Source organism: Pipistrellus kuhlii, unplaced genomic scaffold (genome assembly GCF_014108245.1).
Source record: "Pipistrellus kuhlii isolate mPipKuh1 unplaced genomic scaffold, mPipKuh1.p scaffold_m20_p_4, whole genome shotgun sequence".
NCBI lineage: Eukaryota > Metazoa > Chordata > Mammalia > Chiroptera > Vespertilionidae > Pipistrellus > Pipistrellus kuhlii.
Genome location: NW_023425540.1, coordinates 90,807,916 through 90,826,047, shown reverse-complemented (window position 1 = coordinate 90,826,047; position 18,132 = coordinate 90,807,916). Strand labels below are relative to the sequence as shown.

General features: G+C 48.3%; 1 protein-coding gene and 1 pseudogene across 12 annotated transcripts in view; one reads left to right on the top strand and one right to left on the bottom strand.

The window, feature by feature from the left end:
• The window catches only part of TBC1D24 (TBC1 domain family member 24), a 29,767-nt gene extending 21,381 nt beyond the window's left edge, over window positions 1-8,386 (top strand). For 4 of the 12 annotated variants that reach the window (XM_036409538.2, XM_045571414.1, XM_045571412.1 and 1 more), the window contains exons 3-9: window positions 227-1,305; window positions 1,906-1,923; window positions 2,413-2,571; window positions 3,690-3,753; window positions 5,279-5,374; window positions 5,685-5,919; window positions 7,355-8,386. In XM_036409538.2, coding sequence (XP_036265431.1) covers window positions 341-1,305; window positions 1,906-1,923; window positions 2,413-2,571; window positions 3,690-3,753; window positions 5,279-5,374; window positions 5,685-5,919; window positions 7,355-7,680 — 1,863 coding nt within the window. In that variant the 5' untranslated portion in view covers window positions 227-340 and the 3' untranslated portion in view covers window positions 7,681-8,386. Of the gene's footprint in view, window positions 1-226; window positions 1,306-1,905; window positions 1,924-2,412; window positions 2,572-3,689; window positions 3,754-5,278; window positions 5,375-5,684; window positions 5,920-6,301; window positions 6,473-7,354 lie in introns of those variants that run through there. The other 8 variants (XM_045571410.1, XM_045571415.1, XM_045571417.1 and 5 more) reach the window with 6 other exon arrangements.
• A 3,569-nt stretch (window positions 8,387-11,955) lies between these two features.
• On the bottom strand, window positions 11,956-15,839 carry LOC118702969 (annotated as a pseudogene).
• Window positions 15,840-18,132: the final 2,293 nt, after the last annotated feature.

The window sequence follows — 18,132 nt, the reverse complement described above, 5'->3', positions numbered from 1 at the left end:
TTCAGCTGTTTCTAGCCTCTTGATATTTATAATATGTGTGACCTATTACAGTAACTTGATAAGCTCCATGAAAAGACATTATACTCCAGAGTTCATAGTGAATCCTCAGAATACCCACCTATCTTAAATGGAGCCGTTGTAATACTTTATACAGTCAAACAAAACATATTCTCTAAAATGAGAACCTTTATGCACATGTATTACAAATGGTTTTTAATCCTACAAGGCATGGGGTGGCAAACAGGTTAGCAGAAAAGCCTCCACAGGTGGCTGGAGGATTTAGCTGCTCTTTGCCCTTTCCTGGCAGCCCAGGGCCCTCCCCCCAGGTGCAGCCTGCAGTATGGACTGCCACGGGTACAACTGCTTTGTGGACAGAGACAAGATGGACTCTGCCATCCAGGACCTGGGACCCAAGGAGCTGAGCTGCACTGAGCTGCAAGACCTGAAGCAGCTGGCCCGCCAGGGTTACTGGGCCAACAGCCACGCTCTGCGGGGGAAGGTGTACCAGCGCCTGATCCGGGACATCCCCTGCCGCACGGTCACGCCCGATGCCAGCGTGTACAGTGACATTGTGGGCAAGATCGTGGGAAAGCACAGCAGCAGCACCCTGCCCTTGCCTGAGTTTGTCGACAACACGCAAGTGCCCAGCTACTGCCTGAACACACGGGGCGAGGGTGCCGTGCGGAAGATCCTGCTGTGCATCGCCAACCAGTTCCCCGACATCTCCTTCTGCCCCGCTCTGCCGGCGGTGGTGGCCCTGCTGCTGCACTACAGCATCGACGAAGCCGAGTGCTTCGAGAAGACCTGCCGCATCCTGGCTTGCAATGACCCCAGCAAGAGGCTGATCGACCAGAGCTTTCTGGCCTTTGAGTCTTCCTGCATGACCTTTGGGGACCTGGTGAACAAGTACTGTCAGGCAGCCCACAAGCTGATGGTGGCCGTGTCGGAGGACGTCCTGCAGGTCTACGCGGACTGGCAGCGCTGGCTGTTCGGGGAGCTTCCCCTCAGCTACTTCGCGCGTGTCTTCGATGTCTTCCTAGTGGAAGGTTACAAGGTGTTGTACCGCGTTGCACTGGCAATCCTCAAGTTCTTCCACAAGGTGAGAGCTGGACAGCCACTGGAGTCGGATAACGTGAAGCAGGACATCCGTGCTTTCGTCAAGGACATCGCCAAGACCGTGTCTCCTGAGAAGCTGCTGGAGAAAGCATTCGCCATCCGCCTCTTCTCTCGGAAGGAGATTCAACTTCTGCATATGGCCAACGAGAAAGCTCTGAAGCAGAAGGGCATCACTGTCAAGCAGAAGAGGTAGGCTGGCCTCCGGGCAGGCTGCGAGGGGCCCACGTGGGGTGGGGCTTTGGTGGCATACATCCTGGGGACTTGGGCATGAGCTTGTCCTGCCAGCCTCTTGGTCTGCCTACTGCCAGCCAGCCATCTGTACATGGATAGGAAAAGAGGGAGGACTTTCCTGGGAATAGCCCCGGGCTGCTGAGGCAGCTGTGGGGACGAAAGGCACAGGTGACTGTCCTCAGGCCTGCGGCCCGTGGTGGAGATGAAAGCTGGGTGCTGACCATGTGGTCAGAAGAGCAAAGAGTGGGCCAGACTGGCTGCCTCTGGTCTTTTTGTTTTTGTTTTGTGCCTCTGGTCTTCTACCCCTCCAGCTCTGGGCTCACTTGCTGCTGGACATGCCCCCTGCCCTGAACTCAGACCCCTGGGAAGCAGGGATGGGAAGGGCCCAGGGTGTCCTGATACTGTCTTGATGGCAGATGACATGACTGTCGGTGTGAAGGCCTTTCTTCCAGGCCAAAGGCAGGCATGTCCTAGACTTCAGTACTTGCTACTAACCTCTCCTGTCTGTTTTATTTTTCTTCCTCTTCTCCATGTCCGTTGCTTCCTCCTGTTTTTCAGTGTTTCACTTTCTAAAAGGTAGGTCTGGAAACCACATCTCCATGCCTGGATTCTCACTGTCTTCTGGCCTGGCTATCCCGGGGCCTGGCTGCTTGTACTGGCTCTCAGGGCTTGCTTCAGAAGTGCTGCCTTGGAGCCTGGCTGGTGTTTGTTCTTTTGTCTGTCTGTCTGTCTGTCTGCTCAGCTGTGCTCTCTGCTCGTGCTTGGCTGGCCTTGAGCAGTGTCTTGCTAGAGCTGATTCACCTTCTGTCCCATTTCTTAGAGAAAAGGTGCTTTTGTCCTTGTCTGGGCTGGGTGCTCTCCCCTCTTAGTAAGGAGGGATGGGAGTGGGGCTCCAGGGTCAGCTGCACCCTGTTTCTTCCTGAGGGTACCTTGGACCAGGCTGCACAGGTGAGAAGTTCCCTCCAGGCTTAGCTTCCAAGAGATCCAATGCACACCCTCAGGGTAGGGGGTATGGGCAGGCCTGGGGTTGCAGGTGTGCTCTGAATCTCTCCTGGCTCTCCCCAGGCAGTTTGTGCACCTGGCTGTTCACGCGGAGAACTTTCACTCGGAGATTGTCAGTGTGAAGGAGATGAGAGATATCTGGTCCTGGATCCCTGAGCGATTCGCCCTCTGTCAGCCCCTCCTGCTCTTCTCCTCACTGCAGCATGGGTACAGCCTGAGTAGGTAATGCTGGGAGACTGGGGAGGTGGGCCTGCCCTCCGAGGCCCCAAGGCATGGATTCTAAGGGTCAGGTGCTGGGGGGGCAGAGGGAGTGGTGAAGTTGTCCAGCTTCTGGTTCTGTCTGTGCTTCCAGGAAGTCACACTGACAATGGACCTGTGAGCCTTGGTACCTGGTGAGACCCTGCCTCTTCTCGGGCCCTGGAATTGGGAAGCCCTTTCCTGGCTTCTCTCACTCCCAGGCCACCCAAATTCAGGCGTCGGTCATTGCCATACACGCCACGGCTCCATGTCCTCCTGTAGGCATTGTGATGACATGGGAGCTTACAGAGCTAGAAGAGAGGACGACGCAAGGCAACAGGCGGTGCGGTTCAGTTCTCCCCACCCCCACCCTGTCAGTTCACAAGCCAGGAACAGGTTGGCCCTGTGGGGCTGGGGCTGTGCTGGCCTCCCCAGGGCACACTGCCTCCCTGGCAGCTCTGTCAGGGTCAGCACTCCCTTGAGCCTCAGACGCTCTGGCTTGGGTCACAGGTGACCCAACAGACGCAGCACAGGCAGAGTTGGCCCAGCCCACGTGGCGGGGGCTGTCTGTAGCCCCATGAGCATTTAGGCACAGTCAGGGCTCCATTTAGGGACGGCTAAATGGAGCTGCCAGGGCTGCCGGCCAAGCGCTGGGCGCCTGGAGCCACCACAGTGGCAACCTCAGACTTCCTCACATGCTTCCCAGTGCCAGCAGGCTCCCACATGCTTGGACTCCGAGCTTTTTTAGAGCAGGGACCTGTTCCTCTCGTTTTTGCTTCTCCGAAGCACCTGGCACACAGCTCTTCCTGCTGGGGGGGTATTTGCCACGCTTCACACCGGGGCAGACAGTCCTCCAGACCCAGGGGGAGCTCCATCTTGACTTAGAAGAGTGCCCAGTCCAGAGTGTTGCTAGGGCCTTGGCCACAGTGCCTGGTCCCCAGGAGACAAGGAAATGCAGTCCCTAGGCCCGTCTGCCCCTAGCAGTTCAGGTTGCTCAGATGCTGTGAGTGCTGGTCAGCAAAAGCTGGCTAGAGGTGGTACAGGGAAGGGGTTCAGGAGAACTGCTTCCCATCGGGACTGGCACGTGTGGTCTCTTCCCCCAGGTTCTATTTCCAGTGTGAAGGACACGAGCCCACCCTCCTGCTCATTAAGACCACACAAAAGGAGGTGAGCAGGGACCAGAGGGAGCCTGGGGTTCTGGCCTCTGAGTTTTGGGGACTCTGAGCTCTGAGCCCCTACAGCCTCCACCCAGCATTCCTGCACTTAGGGGCACAGAGCAGAGCCTCCCTCCACAGCAAAGTGAATCTGCCTCCCTATCTGACCCCAAGTTCCCAGGGCCTCCTTGTTTCCCTGAGGGTCCAGGCCCTGCTGAAACAGCCTGGCTACTTAGGAGGACCATTGCAGCAATGCTTAGTAAGTGAGGCCCAGCTCCTCCCACCGCACCTCCACCCCCTAACAGGGCCCTTTCTGCTACAGTGCCTGCCCCCTGGAAAGTTACCAGGATAGGGAGGTCAGCACTCATGTGCCCCCATCCTGGGGGTGTCTGCCAGTGGTAGAGGCTTTTTTTTTTTTAAACATTTCATTTGAGGTTTTTGTTTTATATATATTTACATATATATATATATATATATATATATATATATATATATAACGCTTTTATTTATTTCAGAGAAGAGAGGGAGAGAGAGAGAAACATTAATGATGGCAGAGAATCATTGATTGGCTGCCTCCTGCACACCCCCTACAGGGGATTGAGCCCCCAATCCAAGCATGTGCCCTTGACTGGAATTGAACCTGGGACCCTTTGGTCCGCAGGCTGACTCTCTATCCACTGATCCAAACCGGCTAGGGCAGTAGAAGCTTCTTTTTCAAGTGTCTCCCAAACCTGCACCCATGGGAGTTTTAGGTTCTTCTTCCCATTCCAGACTTTGTGTCTGGGTTTCCAGGAGGAACCTGGGCATCTATATCGTAGCAGGTGACTGATTGTCAGACACTTGGGGAAGACTCTGCAGCCACTAGGGGACTTGACTTTATTTTTATTTTTTTTATTATTTTTAAATATATTTTATTGATTTTGTACAGAGAGGAAGGGAGAGAGATAGAAAGCTAGAAACATCGATGAGAGAGAGTCATCGATCAGCTGCCTCTTGCACACCCCCTACTGGGGATATGCCCGCAACCAAGGTACATGCCCTTGACCGGAATCGAACCCGGGTCCCTTCAGTCCCCAAGCCGACTCTCTATCCATTGAGCCAAACCGGTCTCGGCAGACTTGACTTTAATGGTGAGATGAAGCGCTTTGCTGGCTGACGGGGTTGGAGAATGTTGGTGAGCAGGCGTACTTCCTGGAAGCTCTCATCTGAGGGGCCTGCTTGGGGCTGATGCCCAACATCAGAGTGTGGACATGGGGCTCTTCCCATGCTTGAGGGCCAAGGAGGGAAACAAAATGAAAATATCCCAAACGAGCTGATGACAGCCACGCCCTCACCCCCACTGTCACTGCTAGCCCCACGCCCTCCAAACTCTGGCTTCCCACACCTCTTCACCTTCTGCAGCTCTTGCCCTCAAGTGGGATTGGAGGGTTCAGTGGCAACAAGCTGTGATGGTGCCATGGCCCCTGAGCAGGCCTTGAGCAGAGACATGCTCCTGCAGGCCAGCAGGATGCAGCCTCACCGTGGGTCTTTCTCCCCAGGTGTGTGGAGCTTACCTGTCAACAGACTGGAGCGAGAGAAATAAGTTTGGAGGCAAACTGTGCTTCTTTGGGACCGGAGAATGCTTTGTGTTTAGGGTGAGTGGGTTCCCCTGCAGGTGCTCTAAGATCAACAGGCCCAGCACCCTATCCCCCCTGCTCACTTGATCCTGTTATTGCAGTTACCCTAGAGGATAACCTCCCCGTTTTCCTCTGGTTTGTGATCATTAGACCCTGAGATCCGTGAGAGCAGGCAGGCCCTTTCCTGCCTCGTGTGGCACTGTCTCCTCAGCCCTGCAGGCGGCCTCGTGCACAGAGCTCTTCAGTGAAGATCTGTGGGAGGAAAGTGGCCAGAGGGCCCTGCAGGGCAGTGTGCCAGCTCCTCAGACTGCCCTTTCATCTTCTTCAGCTGCAGCCGGAGGTCCAGCGCTACGAGTGGGTGGTCATCAAACACCCAGAGCTGACTAAGCCAATGTCCTTGGAGAGCACTGCCACTGCGTCCCGGCACTGCCACGCCATGTCCTTGTCCTCATCCTCAGACCCCGCTGACCGCCTCTCACCGTTCCTGGCCACTCGGCACTTCAATCTGCCCTCCAAGACTGAGTCCATGTTCATGGCTGGGGGCTGTGACTGCCTCATCATCGGTGGGTATCTTCCTTCACCTCAGGCTGGTCTCACTTAGCCTTGGAGAAGGGGACAGGGGCATGGGTGGCCAGAGCCCCTGGGTCAGTCATTGCTAACTCAGGAGGTCAGGCAGAGCCCCCGTGACGTCAGAGTAAGAAAGCAGGCAGGAGGAGCGGGAGTAGGGGCAGGTATTCTGGGTAAACCAGCTGGGAAGTGGGCTCTAGCCTAGAGTTTGAACCCGGGCTGAGGGCAGACAGGCTTTTGGAGGGTTGAAGGTCGGCCCTGTGGTTTTAGGCCTCTAGGAAGCCTGGGGCAGGGACGAGTGGAGATGCTCAGGGGCAGGAGAAGAGCACCTCCAGGGCGGTCCCAGACAGGGGCAGCCACTGACTGAGCATCCTGCAGGTGGAGGGGGCGGCCAGGCTCTCTACATCGACGGGGACCTGAATCGGGGCCGCACGGGCCACTGCGACACTTTCAACAACCAGCCCCTCTGCTCTGAGAACTTCCTCATCGCTGCCGTGGAAGCCTGGGGCTTCCAGGACCCCGACACCTGCTGACAGGCCTGTGCTGATGGTGACTGAGCGCCATGGGGGTGGGGCGGTGGGTGGCCGGCTCTCTCTTTAGGGAAGAGGCAGTTAGTGAAGATACCCTCACCACATGCATAGGCAGCATTGGGGTGCAGCTGGGTCCTGATGCTGGGCTAGACAGGACCTGCCTCCACCTTGGTCTCAGGCCCTGGCTCTCCTCTGAGGGGCCATCCTGTGCCTAAGGCCTAGCAGGGACTATCACTTGCAGCCCCTGATCCTTAATCCCTTCACGGTGGAGACAGGACTGGAAAGGCAAAGGAACCTGCTGCCAAGTGTGGGTCTGTGGCACCCCCTGCTGGTGCCTCTTTGCATGGCTTCTGTGCAAGGCTCTGCAGCCTCCTGCCTGCCTTGCTGCTGTGGTTCTCCAGAGGTGTGTTGGTCCTGAGAAGACACAGGTGCCCTGGGGACTTTCTTTTTTTCTTTCTTTCTTTTTTTTATATATTTTATTGATTTTTTACAGAGAGGAAGAGAGAGGGATAGAGAGTTAGAAACATCAATGAGAGAGAATCATCGATTAGCCACCTCTTACACACTCCCTACTGGGGATGTGCCCACAACCAAAGTACACGCCCCTGATCAGAATCGAATCCAGGACCTTTCAGTCTGCAGGCCGGCACTATCCACTGAGCCAAACCGGTTTTGGCACCTGGGGATTTTCTTAGCAGGAGCATCTGCCTCGGGCTTCTAATCCAGTTTCCTCCTTCCCATGCTGGCCTCCTGGGGCTGCCTCTTGGACAGTTAACCACAAAGTGAAAGAGGTTGGGGAAGGCAGGATCTGTGCTGAGCTCTGGGCTCGTCCCACGGGAGGGCTAAGGGCCAGTGGGATGAAGGACTAGAATGGACATCATATGTTCTTATGTTTCTGCAGAGTCGGAAGCTTCCTCTGGGCCTCGCTGTGGACTCACACTTGAGAGGCCTCCCAAGATGGCTAGGGGAGGGCCTCTGACCTCAAACCAGCCAGCTCCGTTTCAGGGACCTGCCTGGAGAAGCCTGGACCCACAGAGCCTTCTCCAGTTCTCGTTCTCACCATCAGAGCCTCCTAAGCTCTCTGCAGTCTCTGTGGTGGCCCCATTTCTCCTCCACGTCGCTGCAGTGACCTGGTCCCCAGGATCCCGTCCAGACTCCTCATCATGTCGTGCTTGTCTCATCCAGTCCTCCCTGCAAGTCCGTGTACCAGGTCTGCACCCTCCTTAGCTCCCTGCCCACACGGCACCTTCAGTGCAAGCCCCTCTGCATGGCACGTGTGTTCCCTCTGTGTTCCCCTCGCAGCACTGTGACCGGCTACATAGTGTGATGTAGCTCCACCTTCCTCTTCCACGTTGCCCTGCCTGGTTCTGCACTGGACTCGTGCACAGTAGGTGCCAAGGAAAGCTTGACCAATGAACACTGCAAGGAGCAGCCCTCTTGCCCTATGACCTCCCTCAGCTGGTTCTGAGGGCCTGGGCACCCAGGAGGGAAGATGGGAGAAGCAGACACCCAAGTGGCTGTGCTGCAGGTGCCAAGGATTACTGCCCTCCTGCCAATCCCCCACCCCCAGCCTTCGTACATACCACATCCCTGCCCATCTGTATACTGTGCTTGCTCTTCTTGTGGTGTCCACCTCCTCACACTCCTCTGAGCTGGACCACAGTGGGCTGAAGAAAGGACCAGGAACCCTGTGTGGCTTTGGACAAGCCAGTGAGCTTATTTGGAATTCAGTTTCTCCAACTGTAAAATGGGATCAGTCCTGCTCTGTGTCCCTTCAGGACTCTTGAAAGGCTGTGAGGGGAAAGGTGCTGGAAGCAGTGTCACTGCTTACCCACCACCCCAGGTCACTGCAGCCCTCGCCCCTCCCCCTTCCTCTTAGCCCCCACTGCCCTCACTTGTATGTTGGTGTTATTAAACACGGTCTCATTACATAGTCCAAGTTTGGTCTCTTCAACCGGAGGGACCGCCAGGGGCTCTTCCCTCCAGGCTTATCACCAGATGGGACCCAGAGGCTCCACCCCACTATGCTTGTCGGTGCTTTATCGCCAGAATGAATGTTGAAGGCCTTTTAAAAACAGCTTTTCAGAAGCAGCTAAAAGTTTTTGTTGTTGGGTTAATCTTCACCTGAGGATATTTTTTTCATTGATTTTTAGAGAGAGTGGAAGGGAAGGGGAGAGACAGAGAAAGATCGACGTGAGAGAGACACATCAATTGGTTGTCTCTCACATGCACCCCAACCAGGGCCAGTGATTGAGCCTGCAACCGACTTACCTGCCCGTGTTCACAACAGAACCCAGGACCCTTCCATCCACAGCCTATGGCTCTCTCCACTGAGCAAACTGGCTAGGGCACTAACAGTATTTTTTAATACTATTTACATAGCTCCCTCTGCAAACTTCCGGAACTTGGGGATTCTTTTTCTGGGAAGTCCAGAAGATTCTCTGCGGCTGTCCTGAGGGCCTGTCAGGCCTTCCCAGACATCCAGCCCAGGAAAGGCAATTGCTCCTTAGTCATGATTTCTATATCATGAAATCTTCATGGGTGCATACAAAATAGTTTCTTTGAATTTCTTCTCCCTAATTTTTCTGCTAAACTAAAAGGTATGTGTTATTATTATCTTTATTTTTCTTATTATTATCCTTATATGATATTAGGTGTTCCCAAATAGCACATAATTTATTTTGTTAATGTTCTCTATTATTTCTTTTTGATTATTTATGATTAGTTTTTTATGTTAAAAATTAGCCAGTTTTTTTTAATTTCATAATTAATTATTTGTTTTTTCTAGAAATGTTTAAAAGTTTATTTTAAAAACAAAAATTTAGCCCTGACTGGTTTGGCTCATTGGGTAGAGAGCATCGGCCTGCGGACTGAAAGGTCCCAGGTTCGATTCTTGTCAAGGGCATGTACTTTGGTTGCAGGCACATCCCCAGTAGGGGGCGTGCAGGAGGCAGCTGATGTTTCTAACTATCCCTCTTCCTTCCTTTCTGTAAAAAATTAATAAAATATATTTGAAAAATAAAAAACATACACTTTTAAAAATAAAAAACAAAAACAAAAATCTATATAGTTTAAACCACTTCATTCAGTGTTTCATTAAAATGAATTGTATATCTTTAGGACTTCAGAAAATCAGTTTTTCAAAAATAATTTATTATTTTTTGTTAATCCTAACTCAAGGATATATTTTTTCCATTGATTTTTAGGGAGAGTGGAAGGGAGGGATAGAGACAGAAACATTGATGTGAGATAGACACAATGATTGGTTGCCTTCTACATGCACTCCAATCAGGGCAGGATTGAGCCTACCAAGGTATGTGCCCTTGACCAGAATTGAACCCACTACCCTCAGGCTGAGGGCCCATGCTCTAACCATTGAGCAAACCAGCTAGGGCTCAAAAATAATTTTTAATATAAGACTAAGCCATTTTATTCAGAGTTTTAATTATTGAATAAAAATTGGTATTTCAAAATTTTTCTATTCTTATAAACTACATGTTTAATTTTTTTAGTTTTTCAGGACAATTTGTTTTAGAAATTTTAGATTTCAGAAGACCTTCAAATTTCTCTTATCCATTTCATGAAGCATAAAGTGTTAGTTTCCTTAAATATCTTATATTTAAGACCTAGCCAGTTTGGCTCAGTGGGTAGAGTGTCGGCCTGTGAACTGAAAGTTCCAAGTTCGATTCTGGTCAAGGTCACATGCCCGGATTGTGGGCTCACTCCCCAGTGGGGCACTTGCAGGAGGCAGCTGATCCATGATTCTCTCTCATCATGGATGTTTCTATCTCTCTTTCCTTCTTCCTCTTTGAAATAAATAAATTATATATATATATATATATATATATATATATATATATTATATTTAATAGATTTCGTTTTTTTAAATATTTTTTTTCAATGTTGTTTTTTTTATATATATTTTATTGATTTTTTATAGAGAGGAAGAGAGAGGGATAGAGAGTTAGAAACATCGATGAGAGAAAATCATCAATCAGCTGCCTCTTACACACCCCCTACTGGGGATGTGCCCACAACCAAGGTACGTGCTCTTGACCGGAATCAAACCTGGGACCTTTCAGTCCACAGGCCAACGCCCTATCCACTAAGCCAAACCGGCTTCGACTAAAAATATATTTTATTGATTTTTTTTTATAGAGAGGAAGGGAAAGGGGTAGAGAGCTAGAAACATCAATGAGAGAGAAACATTGACCAGCTGCCTCCTGCACACCCCCTACCGGGGATGTGCCTGCAACCAATGTACATGCCCTTGACTGGAATCGAACCTGGGACCTTTCAGTCCACAGACTAATGCGCTATCCACTGAGCCAAAACGGTTTCAGCTAGATTCAGTTTTTTAACTTTTTTTTGCTTTGAAATTTAGAAAAAATTTATTTAAGATCTGAAATACAGTTCCTAAAATATCAACTTCTCCAGAAAACCATGGCTACACAATAAAGCATTGCCTCTATCATGTTAGAATGTGCATTAGACTCAAATACAAAAATGATGAGACAAACCACAATCCTTCAACAATCAGAGCAAAGAAAGAATGCCTGAGGGACAACATAGATGGACTTGCAAAGGCTGGGCTGTTTTATTTCAAGCACCATTTAAAAAAGAGCACAATTGCATGGGTTTTCCAAAATATACATTAAGTAGAACCTTTGGCACTAGGAATCAGGGCATTTTTATCACATAGCATTAATCATAATTAGAAAATTGTGTCATGTAAAAGAGATAGGACCACCAACATTCAAGCAATGTTGTCAAGCATGCAAGAAAATGTTCTACTGAATGTATCTTTTTTGTCTAATTACTGCATACAATGGTTGAAATGAGAAAAGGAGCTTGTAATCCTTTTATTTTCTGTTTAAAACAGAACAGAAAAACTGAAATACAATATAAGTCCTGTTATACATTAACAATTTTTTAAATTTCTTTATTAAGGTATCACATATTTGTCCTCATCCCCCCAGTCCCATCCCCCACCCCTCCCCACCCCCCTTTTTGTCCTTGACCACTGGTCAGGCTCATATGTATACACACAAGTCCTTTGGTTGATCTCTCCCCTTTATCCCCACCCTCCCCCTGAGGTCCAACAGTCTGACCCATGGCTCCTTGTCTCTGGGCCTGTGCTTGTTCATCAGTCTATGTTGTTCTTCATTTCCCCTGGATGAGTGAGATCATTTCCTACTGGAAATACACATATAAGAACCGAAAATGAGACAAGCAATAATGGTTATGCTGAAAGGCAATTGCATCAGTCTGTAGTGAGTTTCTTTCTGGGCCAACAGTTCTTTTGAGACCCAGTCTCAATGTCAAACAGTTTCTTATGTGTACATGTCAGCAATGATATTTCAGTTCTGGATGGTGGACAGATGGTGGTAGCGCAGGTCCTACATTAACAATTTTAAAGAACAACAATTATATGAGAAAAAGTCTAAGGACAAAAAGAGTGTTTACGGACACCAGACATGATAGTGAGTGCTCAGAAGACCCTCACAGGGCTTTGCGGTGGTACTCAGCCAAAGTAATCACTGCTTCGTAATCACTGGCAGTAAACAGAGATGCAGCGTTCTTTGCCTGATATTTTTTTTTAAATATATTTTATTGATTTTTGTTCAGAGAGGAAGGGAGAGAGATAGAGAGTTAGAAACATCAATGAGAGAGTCATCGATCAGCTGCCTCCTGCACACCCCCCACCGGAGATATGCCCGCAACCAAGGCACATGCCCTTGACCGGAATGAACCCAGGGCCCGTCAGTTCCCAAGCCGACGCTCTATCCATTGAGCCAAACTGGTCCCGGCAGATATTTTAGGATATCACACCAATAGCCCAACAATAACCTAAGGCTCTTCTCATCAACGGGCGTGTACGCCCGAATTCTCCAATTCTTACAAATAATCTCGGTCTGGTGCTCCATAAAGTTGGGACTCGGGCGCATCAGGGTGAACCAGAGGATTTCAGCTCTTAAATCTGTAGCGCAGCGGAGTGCCCAACATCACGCTGAAGTATTCTTCTATTTCTGCAACAACTTCATTCGCTGCGTATTCCTTGTTGTTGACATTTCTCTGCGATTTCTTGCAGCTTGCATACTCTTCTGGAATGGCATCTACATGTTTCTTAGCAGGGAGTTGAAATAGCTGCTTCTGCCTGGTAACTAAGTCCCAGTCCTCAACAAGCCGTGGTTTTAATTCTTCAGGAATCTTCACTGTAATGTCCATTCTATTTTTTAAAAAATATATATTTTGCCGAAACCTGTTTGGCTTCATGGATAGAGCGTCGGTCTGCGGACTGAAGGGTCCCAGGTTCGATTCCAGTCAAGGGCATGTACATTGGTTGCGGGCTCATCCCCAGTAAGGGGTATGCAAGAGGCAGCTGATCGATGTCTCTTTCTCATCGATGTTTCTAGCTCTCTATCCCTCTCCCTTCCTCTCTGTAAAAAATCAATAAAATATATTAAAAATAAATATATATATTTATTTATTATATATTTATTTTTATTTATATATATATTATTGATTTTTTTTTTTTTTTTTTTACAGAGAGGAAGGGAGAAGGACAGAGAGTTAGAAACATTGATGAGAGAGAAACCGACCAGCTGCCTCCTGCATACCCCCCACCGGGGATGTGCCCACAACCAAGGTACATGCTCTTGACCGGAATTGAACCTGGGACCCTTCAGTCTGCAGGCCGATGCTCTGTCCACTGCGCCAAACCAGTTAGGGCCTTTCTATTCTTTTTTTTTTTTTTTTTTTTTTTTTTTTTTTTTTAATAAGTTTTTATTGTTCATATTATTACAAATGTTCCCCCCCACCATTGCTCTCCTCCCCCAGGTTCCCACCCCGCCCTCTGCCCTTTCCCCTCTCCCAATTGTCCTCATCCATAGGTGCACAGTTTATGTTCAGTCTCTTCCCACGCCCCCCTTCCCTTTTCCCCAAGAATCGTCAGTTCACTCCCCTTCCATACCTCTGATTCTATTATGTTCAACAGTTAATATTGTTCATCAGATTTTTTTAATTTCCTTGGTTTTTAGATTCACTTGTTGATAGTTACGTATTTGTTGTTCATAATTTTTATCTTTGTTTACTTTCTCTTCTGAAAGAACCCCCTTCAGCAATTCATATAATTCTGATTTAGTGGTGATGAACTCCTTTAGCTTTTTTTTATTAGTGAAGCTCTTTATCTGGCCTTCGATTCTGAGTGATAGCTTTGCTGGGTAGATTATTTTTGGCTGTAGGTTCTTGCTATTCATCACCTTGAATATTTCTTGCCATTCCCTTCTGGCTTGCATGGTTTCTGTTGAGAAGTCAGCTGACAATCGTATAGGTGCTCCTTTATAGGTTACTACCTTCTTTGCTCTTGCTTCTTTTAATATTCTCTCTTTGTCTTTTGCTCTTGGAATTTTAATAATGATGTGTCTCGGTGTGGTCCTCTTTGGATTCCTTTTGTTTGGAGTTCTGTGTGCTTCTTGGGCTTGTAAGTCTAACTCTTTCACCAGATGGGGGAAGTTTTCTGTCACTATTTCTTTCAGTATGTTTTCGATATCTTGCTCTCTCTCATCTTCTGGGACCCCCATAATTCTGATGTTGGTTCGCTTGAAGTTGTCCCAGAGGTTTCTTACATTATCTTCAATTTTCTGGATTCTCTTGCCTTCTAGCTTCTGTGGAGGAGTGTCTTCTGGCTCTTTATGTTCCAAATCTTTGACTTGATTCTTGCGATCTTCCCTTCTGTTTTTAGGACTCTGTAAAATATTTTTTATTTCAGACAATGTATTCTTTATTTCTTGTTGATCCCTTATCATTTCTTGTTGACTCCTTATTAATTCTAGTTGATCTCTTTTCATATCCTCATAGGCCTTATCCATCTTTTCTTGGAAATTCTTGAAAAACCTTATAAGCGTAGATTTGAACTCTATATCCAGACGCTTTTTGTCCTCCATTTCTTTCGTTTGTGATCTATTTTGTTGTCGCATTTCGCAGATGGGACGGGGTTTCAGGGTGGAGCCTGCAGCTTTGGCTTCTGTCAGCCCCACCCTATGCGGGTCCTTCAGTGCTCGCTGCTGCCGGCGCCTCTGAGAGAAAGGTGCCCTCGATTTTCGCCTGCTGCCAAACAGTCTATGCTCTCCCCCAATGAGCTCAGTATTGGGGTTCAGTTCAGTTGGAAGTGGAGTTGGAGGTGGCGTTCAGAGCAGTCTGGAGCCCAGGTCTCCTTCCTGTCAGGGCAATCCCGCGGCACAGCCGACCGTCCCTTCTCTGGGCGCAGTGTGAGCGCCTCCGGGACCTCCTTTTGCTGCTTCCCCGGGGGTTCCGCCTTACAGCCCGGCTCCCTATGGCTGAGCCTGAGTCCCCGGGGTCTGGCCCAGAACCGGGGCTCAGAGCAGTCGGAGTTTTATCTCCTTTCTGCTAGGGAACGCCCGCCAGGCACTCGGCCTCCCTCCTCTCCGGCTCTGTCCTCTCTGCACACCGCGTCTCCGTACCTTGGGCTTTTCCAGCTCCTCCGCGCCTCCTTCTGGTTTTCTCCTTGCTTCTCGCTGTAGAATTTCCAGTCAGTCAACCTTCCTGTAGTTCTGGGCAATGTCCGTTTTATATTTTAGTTGTTTCTTATTGAAATTGTTGTGTGCGGCTGCGGCTAGGTGTTCACCTGGGCGCAGCCATCTTGGATCCTCTCCGGCGCTCACGGAATCCCGGGAACAGAACCCGCAGCAGAACCTGGGAAACTGGACTGACCGACCCTCTTTGGCCCGCATCAACTCCAGAACCCAGGGCCTTTCTATTCTTAAATGCATCCTCGCTTTCAACAGTGGGGTCAGCCCGGGCCCTTTTCTTTTGAGGCGACTGAGGGAGCTTCACTGGTATTGCCACCATCCCTGTTTCCAAGAGCCTTCTGCTTGTTCTTTGTCTTCCTCACCAATCCAGAAGAGGAATTCTCTACAGAGCACCCCACCCTCTACCAGCTGCCTGGGAGGGCTGGTTCCAGATTCTGCTGTGGACCAGCTGTCTTTGCTGATGAGGCCCCTCTCATCTTACTTTTCTGCATATTGCTTCTAATTGGTTTTTTTGAAGTTGTCTTTTTCTGCAGATTGTTATCCACGAATTTGCGAACCCTGTTTTCTGAAACTCATTCAACCCTGTTTTTATTTCCACCAATAATCCTCTTTCTTCTTGCTCTTCCAAGAACTCCTAGTGTTTTCCCAGATAGAATCTTACAGATCTTCAGGGTTGTTTGAAAGGATGAGGTGAGAGACAACTCAAGATTCTATAATCAGGATCAAGTCTTCTGATCCTTACTATGCAGCAAACTTAGTTTTCCTGGTAATGGCCTGAAATGGGAATCCACTTCCTCCCAGCACCGGACATGTGATCACTGCTGTCCCTCCAATAGCCATTAACCTTTTATTTTGAAATAATTTTAGATTTATAGAGGTGTTACAAGATAGTACAGAGTTCCATATATTCTTTCCCCAGCTTCCCCACTGTTAATATCATACATTTATCACAACAAAGAAATTAACATTTGTATAATGCTATTAAATTAAATTATGGCCTTCCCCCCGCCTCTAAGTTTTTCTGTAGTCCTTTTTCTGTCCCAGGAATAGATTTAATTTTTATACATAGCTACTTTCCCACATTTTTATTAAATCCAGAATATCATCAAATTCACAAGACTGACAACTGGTTTTTAAAAAATCTATTTTATTGATTTTTAAAAAAAATTTTTTACAGAGAGGAAGGGAGAGAGATAGAGTTAGAAACATTGATGAGAGAGAAACATCGACCAGCTGCCTCCTGCACGCTCCACACTGGGGATGTGCCCGAAACCAAGGTACATGCCCTTGACTGGAATCAAACCTGGGACCCTTGAATCCACAGGCTGATGTTCTATCCACTGAGCCAAACCGGTTTTGGCACAACTGATAAATTTTTTTAAATATATTTTACTGATTTTTTACAGAGAGGAAGAGAGAGGGATAGAGAGTTAGAAACATCGATGAGAGAGAAACACTGATCAGCTGTCTCCTACACACCCCCCACTGGGGATATGCCCCCAACCAAGGTACATGGCCTTGATCAGAATCGAACCTGGGACCTTTCAGTCCGCAGGCTGGTTTTGGCACAACTGTCTCAAACATGTATTCATATGTCCTGTTTTCATCTCTGCTCGAATATCTTTTTTTCCCCCCTGCCTAAATGTCTTATTTGCACAGAGAAGTTACCAAATGGCACAAGGGTACCAAGCATACCTCATGGTGCTTTCCCCAACAACATTACGGCAGAGAAGCATGGGGATTTAAAAAATAATCTGCAGTAAAAAAAAATAAAAAAATGTCTGGTCTTTGTATGTTAGTGTCAGATTGTACTTGAGAAGTTGGGTTCATGTGATTTGTTGCTAGAGATGAAATACCCCATACACTGGCAGCAGGCTCCTTTCACCCAACCATGTGGAATTTGTCAGCACCATGCTTGGGACTGCGGATGCAGTCAGTGGACACATTGACCCATGTCATGACAGAGACACGCCAACCAACAAAACCTCCCACTTCAGATTGCTGAGTCCGCAGGTGTATCACCTGGCTGCTTGGTTAGTTCCCCGGTGAGAAGTGCCCCAGCTAGAGGGAGCCTACAATTCTGATCTGGTCCAGGGAGACCATCCACAACAGGGAAGCTCATGCAGCACAAACAGCCCAGCCTGTTTGTTTGTTTTGTTTTGTTTTAAAAAATATTTTATTGATTTTTTACAGAGTGGACGGGAGAGGGATAGAGAGTTAGAAACATCGATGAGAGAAACATTGATCAGCTGCCTCTTGCACACCCCACACTGGGGATGTTGCCTGCAACCAAGGTACATGCCCTTGACCAGAATCAAACCTTGGACCCTTCAGTCCGCAGGCCAATGCTCTATCTACTGAGCCAAACCGGTTTCGGCCCAGCCTGTTTTTATCCAGCAAAGAGACAGAAGCAGACGTCTGCTCGATTTCATACTCAAGGGCACTGACTGGCAAAGGACATGTTTTGTCAAAAACAAGTTAAACATTGAAGAGGAAAAAAAGTGTGAATTTTTATTTTTCATTCTGAATGGTTATTAACTAAAAAAATAGATGAGTGGGCTGACACTTTGGAGTATCTAAATGAACTTAATAAAAAATTGCAAGGACTGTGTAAAAATGTATAGTGAGAGAATGTGTGGCTTTGCAGCAAAATCCAATCTTGGAAAAGTGAAAATAGGTTATTTAGTAATAGGTTTGGTCAGTTTGTTTTTTTTGTTTTTTTTAAAATATATATTTTATTAATTTTTTACAGAGAGGAAGGGAGAGAGATAGTTAGAAACATCTATCGGCTGCCTCCTGCACACCTCCCACCGGGGATATGCACGCAACCAAGGTACATGCCCTTGACCGGAATCAAACCTGGGACCTTTCAGTCCGCAGGCTGACTCTCTATCCACTGAGCCACACCGGTTCCGGCTGGTCAGTTTTATTTTGAATCCTAAACAAAAATTAACACGAACAAATGCAACAAAAATCACTGTGAAATAATTATTGGAAAATAAGTGGGATGGGGGATGAGGAGTCCTTGATGCATCATATTCAGAACTGGCAACACACGTGGAGGAGAAGGAAGCACTGGACTTGAAGGAGCGGAGCTTTGCTCCCTTGAAGATTTTGTTGTTGTTAA